General features: G+C 44.8%; 1 protein-coding gene across 1 annotated transcript; it reads right to left on the bottom strand.

The window, feature by feature from the left end:
• Positions 1-84: 84 nt before the first annotated feature.
• Positions 85-8,668, bottom strand: Ttr (transthyretin). The gene is made up of 4 exons (XM_036205142.1): positions 8,548-8,668; positions 7,484-7,614; positions 4,755-4,890; positions 85-339 (listed from the first exon to the last, which is right to left on the bottom strand). Exons 1-4 carry the CDS (start codon positions 8,614-8,616, stop codon positions 232-234), a joined length of 444 nt encoding a protein of 147 aa, XP_036061035.1. The 5' UTR covers positions 8,617-8,668; the 3' UTR covers positions 85-231.
• Between the last annotated feature and the right edge of the window lie 8,005 nt (positions 8,669-16,673).

Genomic DNA, 16,673 nt, shown 5'->3' with positions numbered 1-16,673 from the left:
ATTTTCTAGAATTCTTTAGTGGCTCTATAATATTTGGGTTTTAGGGGCAGCAGAAAAAAATGAGGGAATAAAAAAGAAACAAAGTTTGAATGAAGTGACAAGTGGTTTAATAGGAATGTTTCATGGCGTCTTTCTGAATTGCTAACACAGTTTATGGAGCCAGAACACTGTTTCCCTGCAGATGGGCTGCTTCTGCCTTGGCAAGATCCCAGTCCTCCTGGGCTGGGGGCCTCACGCCTGGGGGTCACTGACGACGGCAGTGGTGCTGTAGGAGAATGGGCTGAGCAGGGCCGCGATGGTGTAGCGGCGATGGCCAGAGTCATTGGCTGTGAACACCACCTGGGAGAGAGGAGAGAAAGTTAGGTTTCAAACAGAACTCAGGCGGGAGCCACAGTCAAAGCATTCCCTGGAAGTTCAAAGCTAAATTGATAATCTTCATTTTGTCATCTGTCTTTGAGGGGGATGAATAATTAGAACAAAATCAAATACACTGCCTAAGTCTTCGGAGCCTTGCGTAGCTCCTAGAGAATTTCAGAAGGCCTCCCTTCAAGTTTACAACCAGTCTGGGTGGTCCTGGCCTCTCCAAGCTGAGTCACAGAGAGCCAGAGGGCTTTTGTTCATTTTCTTGGTTTCAGAGAAAAGTGGGGAGAAGGGAAATCCCTATAGACAATAGACCTGTGGGGAACAGTAGTTGTCAACCCCCTGCAGACTTCCAGACCTAGAATGCTGGCAGGAACCATTCTCCTGAAAACCTGCATGCAGGTGTCTGTGTGAGTTCTACAGCGATGGCCCACCAGGAAAGGAAGGCTCCTTGACTCCAAGTCCAAGGACTTCTCTCCCTCTGTCCCTTTGCATTTTCTAACAGGAGAAGTAGTATATTTTTAGGTAAGTAACAATGCTGAGGTGTTGGGAAAGGCATCACAGGCTTCTCTCCACAACACAAGCATCTACATCTGGTGACATCGGCAGAAATGGAAATGAATGCTTCAGAGCTCATAGAAGGTATCCGGACAAAAATGTGGATTTTGCAGTTGGCTAGCCACACCCCAAATACCCAGACTGTCTGAGACATGGATGCAGCAACAGCTGCTGGGGGTTAGGCACATCCAGCAGGAACGGTAGGCAGAGAAGATATGTGTAATTTTTCTCATTTTGTGTACAGGTTTCAGATAGCGCTTTGGACACACTTTGAACAAATACCTCTTATTTCTAAACACAAGGCAAAGAAAGCTTGGATGATAGAGTAAAACAAACTAACACACACACACACACACACACACACACACACACACACACACACACAAAACCCATCCAGATAAATGGAAGGGAAATTCATCTTAAACTCTCTGTTTTATTTATTTATTATTATTTATAGTGCTATGGATCAAATCTTGTGAATGCTAGGCAAGCCCTCTATCCCTCAGTAACAAGCCTAGCCTCTTGCCTAAGCTGGCCACTACCTCATGATCATTCTGTCTTAGCCTCCCAGCAGTAGAGTACAGGTGTGTGCTACTACACCCACTATCCCAAGTTTCTTTTCTCTGTCACGTTATCATTCAGTCTCATTTGTTTCTTCCTCAAAAGTGAAAAAGGGATATGTAAAGAAAAAAAATCCACCAAGTGCCGGGAAGTAGGGGTTCACACCTTTAATCCCAGCACTTGAGAGGCAGAGGGAGGCGGATCTCAGTGAATTAGAGGCCAGCCTGGTCCACAGAGTGAGTTCCAGGACAGCCAGGACTACACAGAGAACCCCTGCTTCAGAAAAACAAAACAAAACAAAATCCACAAGAAAGAGAGCTCAGTCAGCAAGGTTCTTGCCTTGCAAGCATGAAGACATGAATTTGATCCCCAGAATTTATGAAAAAATTCAGGGTGTGATAGATTGTGTCTGTAACCCTAGAGCTGGGAAGGCAGAGATAGCCTGGGACTCACTGGCTGTTCAGTCTAGCCTAATTGATGAGATTTAGGTTAATGAGAGACCCTGTCTCAAAGTTTGTGTATGTGGCTGGGAGCAGACAGGGTTCCTGAGGATGGCAGCAATGGTTGTCTGTAGCGTCCACATGCATACACACATGTGCACCTGTACACACACAGGCACAGAACCATGCACACACGTACATAAAAAAAAAATCTACAAAGCAAAGAGACCTAATAATGTCAAAGAACATTTCCTAGTTTTCCTTGGTGTGTGTGATGTGATCCTCTGGGATGCTGGCTGGGAGGAAGTGGCCAGTACTAAAAGACTGCAGATCTTTAGGAGACGTTTATCAGGAGAGGAATAGCCAAGAAGACCATGGCCACAAGCACTGTGTGCCTGCCAGCACTGGAGGAGGGGGGGGACTCACACCCCACTTCTCACAGTCTCCACTCCTGTGTGCCGAGCTACCTTGGACCCACAGAGAGACTCACAGCAGGAAGTCCCTCCCTTTCTATTCCAAGGGCACAGATGCATGGTATCACTTCTGCATCTTTGTAGCTGAAGTTTTTCTGGTCCTGCCTGGCTCACAGTCAGGACAAATCTCTCTCACCTGCCAGTCCCACAGCTGCTCAGACCCAACCAAGTAAACACACAGAGACTTATATTACTTACAAACTGTATGGCTGTGGCAGGCTTCTTGTTTTCTATTTCTTCCATCTTAAATTAACCCATTTCTATTAATCTATATTTTGCCATGTGGCTTGTGGCTTACTGGTACCTTACATCTAGCTTGTCATGGTGGCGGCTGGCAGTGTCTGTCTCTCCAGATTTCTCTTTTCTGCTTGTCCCACCTATACTTCCTGCCTGACTATTGGCCAATCAGTGTTTTATTTATTAACCAATCAGAGCAACACATTTGACATACAGAACATCCCACAGCACATCTCTAGCATTTAGCAGAGGGCTTGACGTAGGTTTTCATTTTTTGGAATGTTTGCTGAGTGATGGATTGGCAATGTGGTTCAGTTGGTAGAGTGCTTGCCTGGCATCATGAAGCTCTGGGTTCAAAGCTCCAGCACAGAGTAATATAGCTATGGTGGTTCATGCCTGTTATCCTAGCAGTTGGGAGGTAGAGACGGAAAGACTAGCAGTTCAAGGTCATTCTCAGCTATACAGCTAGTTTGAGGCCAGTCTGGCCAACAAGAGACCTTGTCTCGAAAAAGCTAAAACAAAATAAAAATGTTTGTTGATTGAATTCTAAAAGAGTGTCAGACAAGAGGGATACCATGTTATGGGTGAATCCTTACAAGTCATCCCAGCAGGCTGAGACTGGAGCAGACAAGGGTATAAGGGTCAGAGGAGGTGTCCCCCAGCTAACCCTGCACATGCTCCATTCCATGAATGTGTTGGTGCCCAGTGAGGAGGAGCTAGAGTACATCTTGGTAGATGGCAGACTCTTGACAACTGTGAACCCCAAGAATCCAACAAGCCCCTCTGGTTTGTCTGGTAACAGAGTCTGCTGGGAGAACTGAAACTCATCCATGGCCAAGCAACAGAGAGTTTCCCTGTCAGACTGGGTTGGATACGTTTTCGTCAACTTGACACCAAGTAGAGTAACCTGGGAAGAGGGACCCTTTGTTGAAGGGTTCCCTCCATCAGATTGGCCTGTGGGCAAGTCCATGGAGCATTTATTTTTATTAAGGATTGATGTAGGAGGGCCCAGACCATTGTGGGTCGTGGGCACAGGGCAGTAAAAGAACGGTAGTTAAGCAAGCCAGTAAGCAGCATTCATTCCCCTTGGTGTCTGCTTCAGTTCCTATTTCCAGGTTCCTGCCCTGGCTTTCCTCCATGATGAACCGTAAGCTGTATGATGGAACAAACCCTTCCATTCCCATGTTGCTTTTAGGTCATGGGGCTTATAATAGCAACAGACAACAAACCAGGTCCCATGCAGAGCTATTTTTGATGGACTTTGTTATCTCCAGTTCTGACCAAGAGGCCTGGATTCTATTTCCATGACAGCCGCCTGTGTGAAATGACAGAGGAGCCGGGGAGATGGAGCCCAGTGTGAGGCAAAGGCTCCTCTTAACGGTTTTGGCTGTTGGCTTTGTGTTTTGCTTTAGCTCAGGTTCTTAGAGAAGTTGGCTGAGGCATGGGAGGCATACCAACCAACACAGAGCCCAGCTCCAGCCTGGGCTCCAGCAACATGTCCCTGGGCCTTCACCTGCTCACACGTGCTGCCATATGACCTTGATGAGGAACTTAACTTCCCTCAGCTTCTTCACTGGTAAAATGGGGGTAAGACAAGGCTAGCCCTCCATAGATTGATCGTAAGGATGAAACAGTTTTGATACAGAAACCCCTTTGCCATGTGGTGTGTGCTTGGAGATTTAGCTCTTCAGCTGTTATGATTTGCAATATATTATCATTCTGTGCATTGTCCGGAATTGTTTACCCAAACCTCTGGGGCACTCGATGTGTTTAGGAATAAAGAAAATGCCAGAATTTAGAGAAATAACACAGGGAACTTTCTCTTTGGCTATGAAATGCCCTCGGTGGTATCTGGAGGCTGCCTCAAAGGTAGACATTAATATTCTTTCAACAGGGAAATGAATACTCATGCAAATGTAATTACATAAATTACATAAATCACACTGACCATAAGTAGTGTGAGCAGGTTCTGGCCATGTTGCCAAATGAGTTTTTGACAAACTCAGGAGATTTGCTTCTTTCTGGCTGTAGGATGGGATAGGGTCCTGCTTTCTTCTCATGCCCAAGAGTGAAGTACATTTCCGGAAACTGAAAACAACCCGAGCAACTCGGCGTGTCCACTCACCTCTGCGTATTCGTGGAATGGGGAAATGCCGAGGGCCTGCCAGTAGGATTTGGTGTCCAGCTCTACTCTGTACACCCCTTCTACGAACTTCTCATCTGTGGTGAGCCCGTGAAGCTCTCCAGATTCAGCGGTCTTCCTGGAAGGCACACAAGTCCAGGGGGAGTTAGGGGAAGAGAAGGGCTACCACACACAGGCATGTGTATGTATGTGGTTGTGATAGACATGTATGTGTGCATGTGTGTAACATGTATGTATTTGTGTATTTTTTCTATCAACTGAGTCAAGAGGGAGGAAATTTTTGTGTTTGTGGTAAAATGGCAAGAAATTCCCAGAAACTTTAAGTACAGCTCATTTTAGAGTTTTGTTTTATGAGAAAAATACAGTAAAATGTTTACCTTAAAAGTCTTAACCCAGGCATGTGGGGCCCTCCTATTATCCTAGTTCTCTGGGGGTAGAGGCAGGAGGGCTGCTACAGCTTTGAGGGCAAGCTGGTTTACACAGTGAGTTCTGGACCAGATGAGATTGTTTAAAAGAAGGAAAACAAAAGCCTTAAGGCCCAGGGTGTTGCTCAGCAGTAGAGTTCCTTCCTAACATTTGTATAGCTCTGGAATCAATCCCCAACAACACACACTCACACACACACACACAATGCACATATACACACATGCACACATGCATACAAACACATACACACACATATGCACACACACACACACACACGCATACACTATTACATTCAATGTTAATGACTTGATGAAAGTCTATGATAGTCCCTGAAAATGTCACAAGCAGCTCTAACGCTGACGTCCCCCTGTGGCAGCAGAATGACAGGCCAGTGTTCCATGGCTCAAGGGTGACTTCCAGAGCCTGTGCCATTCATCAGAGTAGAAAACCTAATAAACAAAGAAGAACCTAACTGACTTTCTCCTTTTACCAAGCAGATTAAAATTCTTTGCCAACAAGAAACACCAAGCAACTTCCGTTTCTATGTAGGCACCAGTTCCTAACGGAAACGTCAGAAGCGACTCCTCATTTCATTACAACCAAGACAGACAAAGTAACAATTGTCTTTAGTGACTCTGATCATGCCTGTCCCCATCTCTCCACCCCCTTTTGGAGTGTGCACAAGAAAGAAGAGTCCCAAGAAAGCTTGGGTATTTGGGTGTCTTTTCTGTTCCAACTTAGATTCCCGAACCACTTTGCATGCTGGGCTTGACACTCATATAATCAGGAAGAAACTAACACATAGAAACTCAGTTAAAACTGCACTGAAGAAAATGATCTTTCCAATGATTGGTGAAGATCATTAGTGGTTCTTGGCATTCAATTAAAACTTAATAGAAAGACTTCACCCAGGAGACATAGGGCTTAGCTGTTTCTGCTAGGTGCTAAGGGCATCTTAGCTGCTTTTTCTATTGGTTCATTTGTTTAGGTTAATTAGTAATTTCTTTGGAATTCTTGTGGTGGTTAAAACACACACACACACACACACACACACACACACACACACACACACACACACACACGCACGCACGCGCACGCGCACATGCACTGTTAAGTGGCCAGCACAGGTGTGAAGTCATTTTGGCATGTTAGTGGGTGATTGTGAGATTGATCAGTCCCTGCGTTTTGCCTTGCAGATCTCTGTTGATGTGCTGGGTGATGTGCATGGTGGCTGCTAGCCCTGCACGGAGCTACTCTGTTCCTAGTGTCCATTAAAAAGCTCCTGATTCTGGATAATGCCAGGCAACTCCAGGAGAGGGCTTTGTCATTCCTTTCCTTTCAGTAATTAATCAGCACAAGGTACATTCTTCCTAAGATTCTAAGACCAGGACTCAAAGCTTGAGCATCACCCATGGGTACCAGGGAATCTGAACACTCCTGAAATTACTTGTATGATTTTATATGCATTTGCCATGTGCCTCATTGGGGCCATGGAGTCTATAATTCTCTCTCTCTAGGTCATGGAGTCTATAATTCTCTCTCTCTCTCTCTCTCTCTCTCTCTCTCTCTCTCTCTCCCTTTCTCTCTCTCTCTCTCTCACACACACACACACACACACTCTGAGGGTGGAGGCTATAAGCATGCACTACCATGCTGGGCTTCTTACACGGGGTCTGAGGATTCACACTCAAGTACCCTATCTTCCAAGCAGGCACTTCATAGACTGAGGCATCTCTCCAGTCCCTAGAGGCAGTGTTTTTTATCACCTTCTTCAAATGGGCTATGATGTAAGAGTGCAAACTCCTACTGAAGCAGAGGAGTGACTGACTCTCCTTTTCCTTCATTCAGTCCCAAGCTATGCTCTGGTTCCTGGTCATGCTCAACTAAGCAAAGCAAGAAAGCATCTTTCTTAAGAAAGGTCTCTGCCCACACCTTTAACCTTCTAACAGATCCTCTGACTGCCAGTTTTGTTTTTATAAGACTGCTTCCTTTCACTTTATGTGTATGAATGTTTTGGCAGCATGTGTGCCTGCATACCGGCATACACAGTGGTCAGAAGAGGATGTTGGATTCCCCCAGAAAATGGAGTTACAGATGGTTTTGAGCTGCCATTTTGGTGCTGGGAGCCAAACCTATGTCCTCTACGAGATCAGTAAGTGCTCTTAACCACTGAGACATCTCTCTTAGCTCTATAGCTGGTACACTGTATGTGCCAGTCTCTAACTAGCAGAAGGGTGAATGGAAAGATAGAACCAATCCCATGGCAGGGTGCTTTGCAAGCTTACCCAGAGGCAAATGGTTCCCAGGTTCCCTCGGCAGTCTTTTTGAACACTCTCACGGCCACATTCACAGCAGGACTGCCTCGGACAGCATCCAGGACTTTGACCATCAGAGGACACTTGGATTCTCCAGTGCCCTGGGCATAGAGAAGATGAGAGAGGTCAGAGAAATTGATCAGAGTAAGAGGGCTTGTTCCTTCTGGTGTTAGAATCTGGAACAAACCCAAAAGTACATACTGATCCCATTATGATAAAATAAGTGTTGACAATTAATATGCTTTTTTATTCAGTATAACACAGGGAGCATTGTTTCCAAAGCAAGAACAGCTCTGCCTCCAGACATACTGCTGTGCACCAGGGACATGTATAATGAATTTTCAAAGGGAAAACAGGCCCTCTGAGAGACTTTGTTCACCTCTCCATCTGAACGGAGCCACTGGAGAGGTGCACAGTGCAAGAAGACAGAAGGGTCTTTTTCTTGAGACCATTTTGATCAGCTGTTGCTATTTAGTTGTAACATAACATCCACATATTTCCTGACCCATCTAATTGTACTGATTCATTCTTCTACAGAACTCCATCAGATACTAGAATAGAGTGCTGCTCCTCCCCAAACAAATAATGATCAATAATACATCTTGATTAGCTAAAGAACCAAAATATAACCTTACACAATAGGTATAATAAATATATTTTATGAGGATTCAATATTAATAGCCCCACTGATGATGCTTTTTTTTTCTACAACTGGAGATTGAACAAAAGGCTCTCCACATGCTAAGCATACACTGTACCATTACACTACATGCCCAGGACTTTTTTTCTTTATTTCTATGTTTATTTCATATTTTTTTATTATCTAAGGACACTAAGATACTGAGCATTACAGACTCAACGCACCAATGCAACGGGAGAAAGAGCCAAGGGTCTAAACTGCAGATCTTCTCTTGGGAGTTTAAGGGCATCCTTGTCCTGATAACACCAGCTAGTTGCCAGAGCCGGAGGAAGCCACTTCTCCTTTATCTAATGTGCCCCGCCATGTCCGCAAAGGCTTCCATAGGATCACTTACCACAGGGTCAGCCTCAGACATAGATACCAATGCAGCAAGGCAAAGGAGGATCAGATGGGAGGAAGCCATCCTGCTGCAGCCAGTGGACCTCTGTGAAGTCTGCTCTCAGGTGGAAGGGTTTTTATACTCCCTCCTCCCAAGCCAGGCTGCTGATCCCCTGCCAGTCTGACTCCAAACCTGCTGATTCTGATTATTGACTTAGTCAACAAAGGGAGAATAAGTAACCTACACAAATATGAACCTTGTCTAGTGAGATTAGAGCAACGGAACACTCATCCTATGAAATATTCTTAACTGGTCATTTGACCAGACAGATCCACACAACAAAATAATCTAAACCAAAGGAAAACAGTCTGCCTATGCTGGCTGAGGGGTCAGGAATTCTTGGGGTTTTCCCTTTATTGATTTCTATGCATCTTTTCCAGTTTCCATACATTTTCATCGTTGATTTTATATGATAGACAAAAGTGGTATCGATTTATTTCATGCTGATTGACGTCTGGCTGCCCAGGTTTGGATATAGTGCATTAGAAAATATCACAGCATTAGATTGTGAGCCAACAAGGAAGACCCCTTTGCAGTTAAAAAAAAAAAAATCCTCTAGTAGTCAAACTAAGTCATTTGGAAGATTTGCTTTTTGTCTCTGTTAGAGTGTATGACACCATTTCTCCATTCCTGGCTAAGGTTCATCCCAACCCCAGGAATAATGGTGTGTTTCAGATTGCTGTTTGTGAGATTAAAATGTAAAAATCTCTACTGAGTCCCCTCACTGGGAATGCAGGAAGAAAGACACTGGCTGGGTTTTTGTCAGAACTGGTAATTTCTGGAAGGAAGTTGAGATGGCTGTGAGAAAGAGATGCTGTGCCTGATGACATCATCATCCTCATTGACAAATCCAGAAATTCAGAGATTGGATGATTTGCTGATGAGGCAGTGTGTGTGTGTGTGTGTGTGTGTGTGTGTGTGTGTGTGTGAGAGAGAGAGAGAGAGAGAGAGAGAGAGAGAGAGAGAGAGAGAGAGAGAGAGAGAGACAGAGAGAGAGAGACAGAGAGACAGAGAGAAAGAGACAGAGAGACAGAGACAGAGAGACAGAGAGTAAATTAAGGCAGGTTTTTATCCTCATGGGGATGGTATGTAAGAGATACACAGAAGATGTGTGTTTTGGACATTTGTCAAGGGTAAGTATAGCTTGGGACACCTAGAGTTGAGGAGACATTCCCATGGCTGATAGAACCAGGTTAGGATAGGGTCATCAAGAAATCATGAAGGATCCAGGGAGTCGTGGAAGGGACAGGAAGGTACTTCAGAATATAAAAATGTACAGAAGCCTTTGGGAAAGAGGACAGTTGTAGGAACGAAGAGTGAGCAGGTACCGTGAAACAAAGAATACTTCCAGACCTTTAGCTCAGAGTGATGGGGAGGAGGTTCCCACTCCCCAGCCCTAGACCTGCCACTCAAGGACCTGCTTGCTTCTGAAAACGATTTCCTATTTCAGATATCAGCCCACACCTTTGTAAATCAGAAACATCTACGTTTCTCCTTGTAGGGGTTGGTCTATGAACTTTAAATACGAGATGATACAAATGCATTTTATAAAGGGGAAAACATAATTGTAGTGTGATTCCATTCAATACCTGTGCCTAAGGAGAGAATGCTTTCTCTAAAATCCCTCATGCATTGTCACCCAGGAGTGACTTCATTATTTTTCATTGCTTAGAATGTGCTAGAAAACCCTTTTCTGTAGAGGAATCCCAAACATTTAAAGGTTCTTTCACTATCCAGAAAAATCTCCCTTCCACAGCGTGTTGAAACCAAGAATTGCTTCCCTGGGATCTTGTAAACTGACAAGCTGGGCTGCTGCCTGCCCACAGGCACCACTGTTTCTCGAGAATTTGGAAATATTTGCAAAAATTACAAATTGAACCATGTTGCCTTAAAAACTGTACTTTCGCCAGGTGGTGGCGCACGCTTTTAATTCCAGCACAGAGGAGGCAGAGCCAGGCAGATCTCTATGAGTTCGAGGCCAGCGCCTGGTCTACAGAGCGAGATCCAGGACAGGCACCAAAACTACACAGACAAACCTTGTCTTGGAAAAAAACAAAAACAAAACAATAAAAACCAGCCGTACTTTCGGCTGATCTTGAGAAGCTGGAAGAAGGTAGCAGTTGGCTTAGATCCTGTGAAGATGATCCATGGGGTCCCACGCTGGGACAGCTCAGTTTCCTGAGTCCCCCCAACTCTGAGGCCAGAAGACATTGCCAGTGGTACTGTCACACTTGTGTTTTTGTTTGTTTTGAGTGCTCATTCTGTGTCCCCAGTCCACCATATTGCCCGGCCTCTTTATAGATTGGTTGTGATTCCTGGTCTTCTGACAGCATGTTTCCTTTCGCCAAATAAACATGCCCACTTCTTCGGGAGATTCCTCTTCAGAGGCAGGACCTGGAATCTTCTCAGCACAGGACTTTGTCCTCTGGCTTCCTCCCAATGGTCATTCTCTTCCAGTGTGATGCCCTGAACCGGAGGCTCTCTAGATAAGATTGTGTCCACCCTGAGGACAAGTTGATAAGGCTTCAGTGTCCCTTGATGAGGGTGCTCTGCAGACAGTGTTGCACCCTGGGTGCATTCATAACTCTATTCACTGTGACACCCTCCTACTCTGCATCTAACACAACCATAGGGTAGTCATCATAATGAGCCATACTCATTTATCAGTTTTGTTTGGTTTGATTTGATTTTTAGAGATGGGATCTCACTATGTATCTTTGGCTGGCCTGGAGTTCACTGTGTAGACAAGGCTGGCCTTGAAGCCACAGAGATACCTCCACCTCTGTCATTTATAAATTTTAATCTAAGTGTAGAATCCCAATTTTATCTCTGACCATTGCATATGGTAGTTCTAACTCACCACCCCATCTTTGTTGACATTTGGTAATTGATTCTACCAATCATCGAATTAGAAAACCCCAGAGACTTTCATTTCCTTGCTTTTTGAGCCAACATTGGCCTAGAAACCATCTTTTTTAAAAGTTGAATTTGAAAGAGACGAGGATGTGAAGAAAAAGAGAGGTGTTTTGAAGCCCAGGGAGGCTCTTGAGTGTGGTGGGAAAAACTGGTGATAACCCTTACAGAGACAGAGATGATTAGAGCATGTTTGAAGGGAGGCTGCGAGATCAGCAGATAGCCTGTCTGGGGTCTAAGTCAAAGGTCAAGCAATATTTCATGTGATGGAGCAGGACAGAAGGAAAAATGGACAAAGTAAGAATACATTCTTTGTCCAAGACATGCTTATGGGACAAAGGGCAGTTGTTTGCCCACAGAAGCCCACCCAGTGCTTTCGCTGGAGCGTGAGTTTGTGCTGTGAATGGGTTGCATGAATAAACATCCTTTTCTAAAGACAGGCAGGTAATGTCTTTTCGTGTTTAGCTGAATTTGTCAAAGCTCTTCATGGAGGATAGTCGCAGGGATCCACTGAGAGGGACGAATTCATGTCAAAGTTCACCACCTTCCTGGAGCCTCTACTGTAGACGTTGCTTGTTCTGTGGTAGTACTAACAGCAACTCAGATCCACAGCTGGAGAACACAAGGATCATTGGTGCAGTGTTTAAGTTACAAGGTGGTCTCTTTCCTTGGCCTTTTACTGGTTTTCTCTTCATTCTGTCTGTGGTGCTACAGCTTACACGCTTCACTAAGGTGAAAGACTAATTTAGTCACAACATCCCTCTCCTTACTATCAAATATGTGGTAGTTAATAAACAACTGGGGCTGGCTCTTAGTTTGAGATTCTTCTGCCTTGTCCCTTGAAATGTACAGCCTATATGACACATCTTTTCATCTCCTAAACAATTTCTTCATTTGTTTTTTGATGGTCCACAGCCAACACCTAGCCAGTAGTCCGTAGGCCCTGGAATGCTTGCTAATACTATTGCAATAAGCTGATTAGGAAGAAAGAGGTTGGAGGGCCAACCAAGGGCTTGGGCTGCACCTCATGGTGAGGGTGTTAGAAGGAAAGAAATAATAGTGTTTGGGGTTCTGGATCTTTTCAGGTCAAAGAATTCAATTTTGTTAGCTCACCTTGAGGTGGATAAGTCCCAGAGTGTTAATGCTAAGCAAATCATAAAGTCTTGTTTTAAAACCATAATGCAAATTTAATTAATAGTCAGATGGTCTTCTTGATAATCAAGGATTTGGAGCAAGAGGGCTTTGCATGTTTTGTGAGAATGTTTTCTAGGTGGGAGAATCTAGCTAAGCTTGCTTGCTTCTTTGTTGAATATATATATATTCATACACACACACACACACATATTTATATATTGATATGATATTGTACTGAGAATACTTGTACCTGCCTTGTCTAGTTTTCCTCCTGGGAGTTGAGTACATAATAAAAGGCCCTTTTCTTCTCCTTGTCTTTCCTTTGTCTTCTACCAGCTAAAGACTAGCATTATCCAGGTCATGGTCATTACATCACCTTTTAGTTTTGGTTCTTTGTGGTTTCAGTCTCATCACTGAACTGTACTGGCCACCCTAGCTGGGATCACAAATTGAGAACACCCTTGTGTAAGAATGTTTCCCATTTTGTAGCGTTTGTGTGGCCGTGTATTGTATTGCTTGCTGTGTTCACACGTATTTAATTACTTTATCCAGTCATAGACATAAGATGTAGTGAGAGTTCTGACTTTTAGAATCCTCCAAAAATCATCCTCCTAGTCTATGTGGACAGATTGGAAGGTTCAAAGCCCTTTTGTCAAGTAGATGGGTTTCCTTTTGCAATTCCTTGCCATTTTCAGGTGGGTAGTGACTGCCAACAGACTTGAGATTGCTTGGCATTTAGACCTGTCCAGCTACAATCTGTGGAGGGTTAGCAGAAGCTGTGGTAGAGCCCAATGGTGAGGAGGTAAGGACCAGATATCTTTCTAGTCTAAACATGCCACTGGCTATTTCACAGCTTAGCCCAGTTTCCAAGGAGACTGCCTTGGGCTTGGGTCAATGGTACCAGCTGGAATTAAAGATTCGATCATTCTTTTGTCTGTACTCAGGCCTTCCTTAGAATTGCCTGCACTGGTCTGCGGCCATAATCCATCACCAAGGATTCAGGTTTTTGTTTTGGCCACTGCTGTCATCTTCTGACCCAGGAGCTATGACTAATAAAGAGACATTGTAAGTTCAATCCATTAAAGAGAAGCACTTCTGGGCATGAGTCAATGTGAAACCTTCAGGTTGCTCATAATTTAACTCTTAAGGAAAGACAGCGTGTTCATTGAGCTGCAAGCAGTTGATGAATGGGCAAGACTTCATGGACAGAAGTGGTTTTGAGTTCATGCAGGGATAAGATTTTCCTTTTATTATCTAAAATAACATTATCTAAGGAGATAAAAAGAAATTGTGCTTATAATTCTTTTCTCATTTAAGAGAATTGTGTGAGTCACCAGCTGATGAAGGGGAGGAGGGAATTAATGGCCTAAGTCATATAGGGAATGGAGGAAAACTCCAAATCTAGGGTTAGGAACCATGAATAGACAAAGCATCAGGGTTTTTTCACCTTCCTTGTTATTTTCTATGTGTGCCTTTGTTTATATAGAAGTCAGAGGTCAGCCTCAGGCATTGTTTCCTAGGTTCCATCCACTTTGATTTATTTTTTCTGAGACAGGGTTTCCTTGTAGCTTTGGAGCCTGTCCTGGACTAGCTCTATAGCCCAGGCTGGCCTTGAACTCATAGAAATCCACCTGCTTCTGCCTCCCGAGTGCTGGGATTACAGGCGTGCGCCACCACCGCCCGGCTACTTTGTTTTTGTTTTTGTTTTTTTTTAAAGACAGAGTCTCTCACTGGGACCTGGAACTGGCCAATTAGGCTGAATTGACTGGCTACTAAGCCCCAGGGATCCCCTGTATCCTCCTCTGCCCTGCTGGGATTACAAGTGCTGTCCACCAGGCCATGCTTCTCACTTGGGGCCTGGGAATCGAACTCAGGGCCTTGTACTTGCATGGCATGTACTTAACTGACTGTGTTTCCCTGGTGCTAACAGCATCAGTTTTAAAGGGTTAGAGAGAGATTTAGAGGAGGTGGGAGGCAGTGGAGTAGTAATAGAGCTAGCAGAAAGGGGGAAGTCAGAGCCATTCTAGAGCATGGAACCTGATGGAGTCCAGACACAAGCAGTCTCTGGCTTCTGTGTTTCTTCAAGTTTACACACACACAAGAACAATCATGTACTCTGGGTCATGGCACATGGAAAATCCTGCTCACATGGAAGCAAGCACAAGGAACACAGCCATCCCAGGACACATCCAACAATTGTTTCATGGTCAGGACCTTCCCTGGAGCAGGAAAAACATGGTGGGAAGACTTCCCACCAATATGGTAGGAAATGAGTCCATTGGCCATCCTGATTCGTGTGGCGGGGGACTTCCTAGGGAATGTTGCCATCTTGAAATTGTTATGTATGCTTTAGGGTTTGTGAGCTTTTGAGTTTATCTTTCAGGTTTCTGATGAAACTGGTTCTGAGCCTGCGTAGTGGACCTTGGACATTGCTCAATCTAAGGGATTAGTAAGTCCACCCTGGGGCACCCACTAGGCAGTGGGTAAGGTGGCTGCATGGGGAGACCTGAGCCTGTGGTGATCCTTTGACTATAACAGAAAAGGAAGATGCCGACAGACAATGTTAGGCCAGTGCCGGAGGACTAAGGCAGTGAGGAAGAAAAATGGAGGGCCAGTATAATTGCTCAGCTCAGAACCTATGAGGATTAGGACTGTCATTGACAGAAAGTCATGAAATGGTGAGTCACACTGCGCTGGAATAAGCTGTTTATTGAGGGGGTAGCAACTAGATGTTCCATTTTTTAAATTAAATTTTATTTTGACATGTTACTGCACATCATATATGCCTCATGCCTGCAGAGGCCTGAGGAAGGTGTCAGATCCCCTGGAAGTGGAGTTACAGATGGCTGTGAGCTGCCATGTGGGTGCTGGGGAATCAGACACAGATCCTCTGGAAGAACAGCCCATGCTCTTAGCTGCTGAGCCAACCCCAGCAATCAAAGCAGAAGTGAACGAGGTACAAGACCAGCATTGGTTAGATGCCCCTGCAGTGATCTAAGGCCCTGAGTATCCTTAAAGAGGGAGCTTTGGACAAATGGGTGTGAAAATGCAATTTTTTTTTCAGAGCTGAGGACTGAACCCAGGGCCTTGCGCTTGCTAGGCAAGCACTTTACCACTGAGCTAAATCCCCAACCTCAAAAATGCAGTTTTTAAGTCGGCTGGTTCCTATCAGTTAGACACGAAGAAGTGTCTGGACACTAACACTTAAGAGAGTGACCCAATAGGACTGATGTGCCAGCCAGGTGCGTCCCTTCTCCCTGGCAGTTCCAACTGCCCCTTGTCTGACTTCTGGCCTTTCCACTCAGTTTGCTTACTAGTACTCATCACCCCTTTCCTGTTCTTTCCAGTGAGTTCCAGACAGCTTTCAATGCCGCTGTGTGTCGACTCCAAAGTGGTTTGTCCCACTCCATCTTTCTATAACATTTGCCTAGGATCCCATCATCCTCAAAGGCTGGTCTATCTTGTCTCTCTTCTGTCTCATACTTTGACAGTCTACTTCCCATGATGTCCCCCACCTTTTTTTTTCCTTTAGGAGTGTTTTTTGTTGTTGTTGTTGTGTTTTTTTTTTTTCCTGAGACAAGGTTTCTCTGTGTAGCTTTGCTCCTTTCCTGAACTCACTTGGTAGCCCAGGCTGGCCTCAACTCACAGTGATCCTCCTGCCTCTGCCTCCCAGTGCTGGGATTACAGGCGTGCGCCACCACCGCCCGGCTTTAGGAGTGTTATTCTTCTCATGACTAACTCTGAAGCATTCTATCAGTTTCTCGCCTTGACCATTTATTCCCAGAGCTGTTGCCATCTCTTACAGGGGCGAGTCACTGCTCCTCCAGGCTCTGCTTTGCCCTACAACTCCCCCTGTGCTATTGCCATCATGGTATCCCCAAACTCAACATGTCTAAGTTGGACCTTGGCAATTCCCCATAAATTCCATAACCTTCTTCTCTTGTTCCGTCACTCCTCACATGGAATCATCATTGCCCTGGGTGGGTAGTAAGGACTTACATCCTGGGCAGTTAGGTTGGAAGTCATTTCTATTT

This window comes from Onychomys torridus, chromosome 13 (assembly GCF_903995425.1).
Source record: "Onychomys torridus chromosome 13, mOncTor1.1, whole genome shotgun sequence".
Lineage (NCBI taxonomy): Eukaryota > Metazoa > Chordata > Mammalia > Rodentia > Cricetidae > Onychomys > Onychomys torridus.
This window is presented reverse-complemented; position numbering and strand designations above follow the sequence as displayed.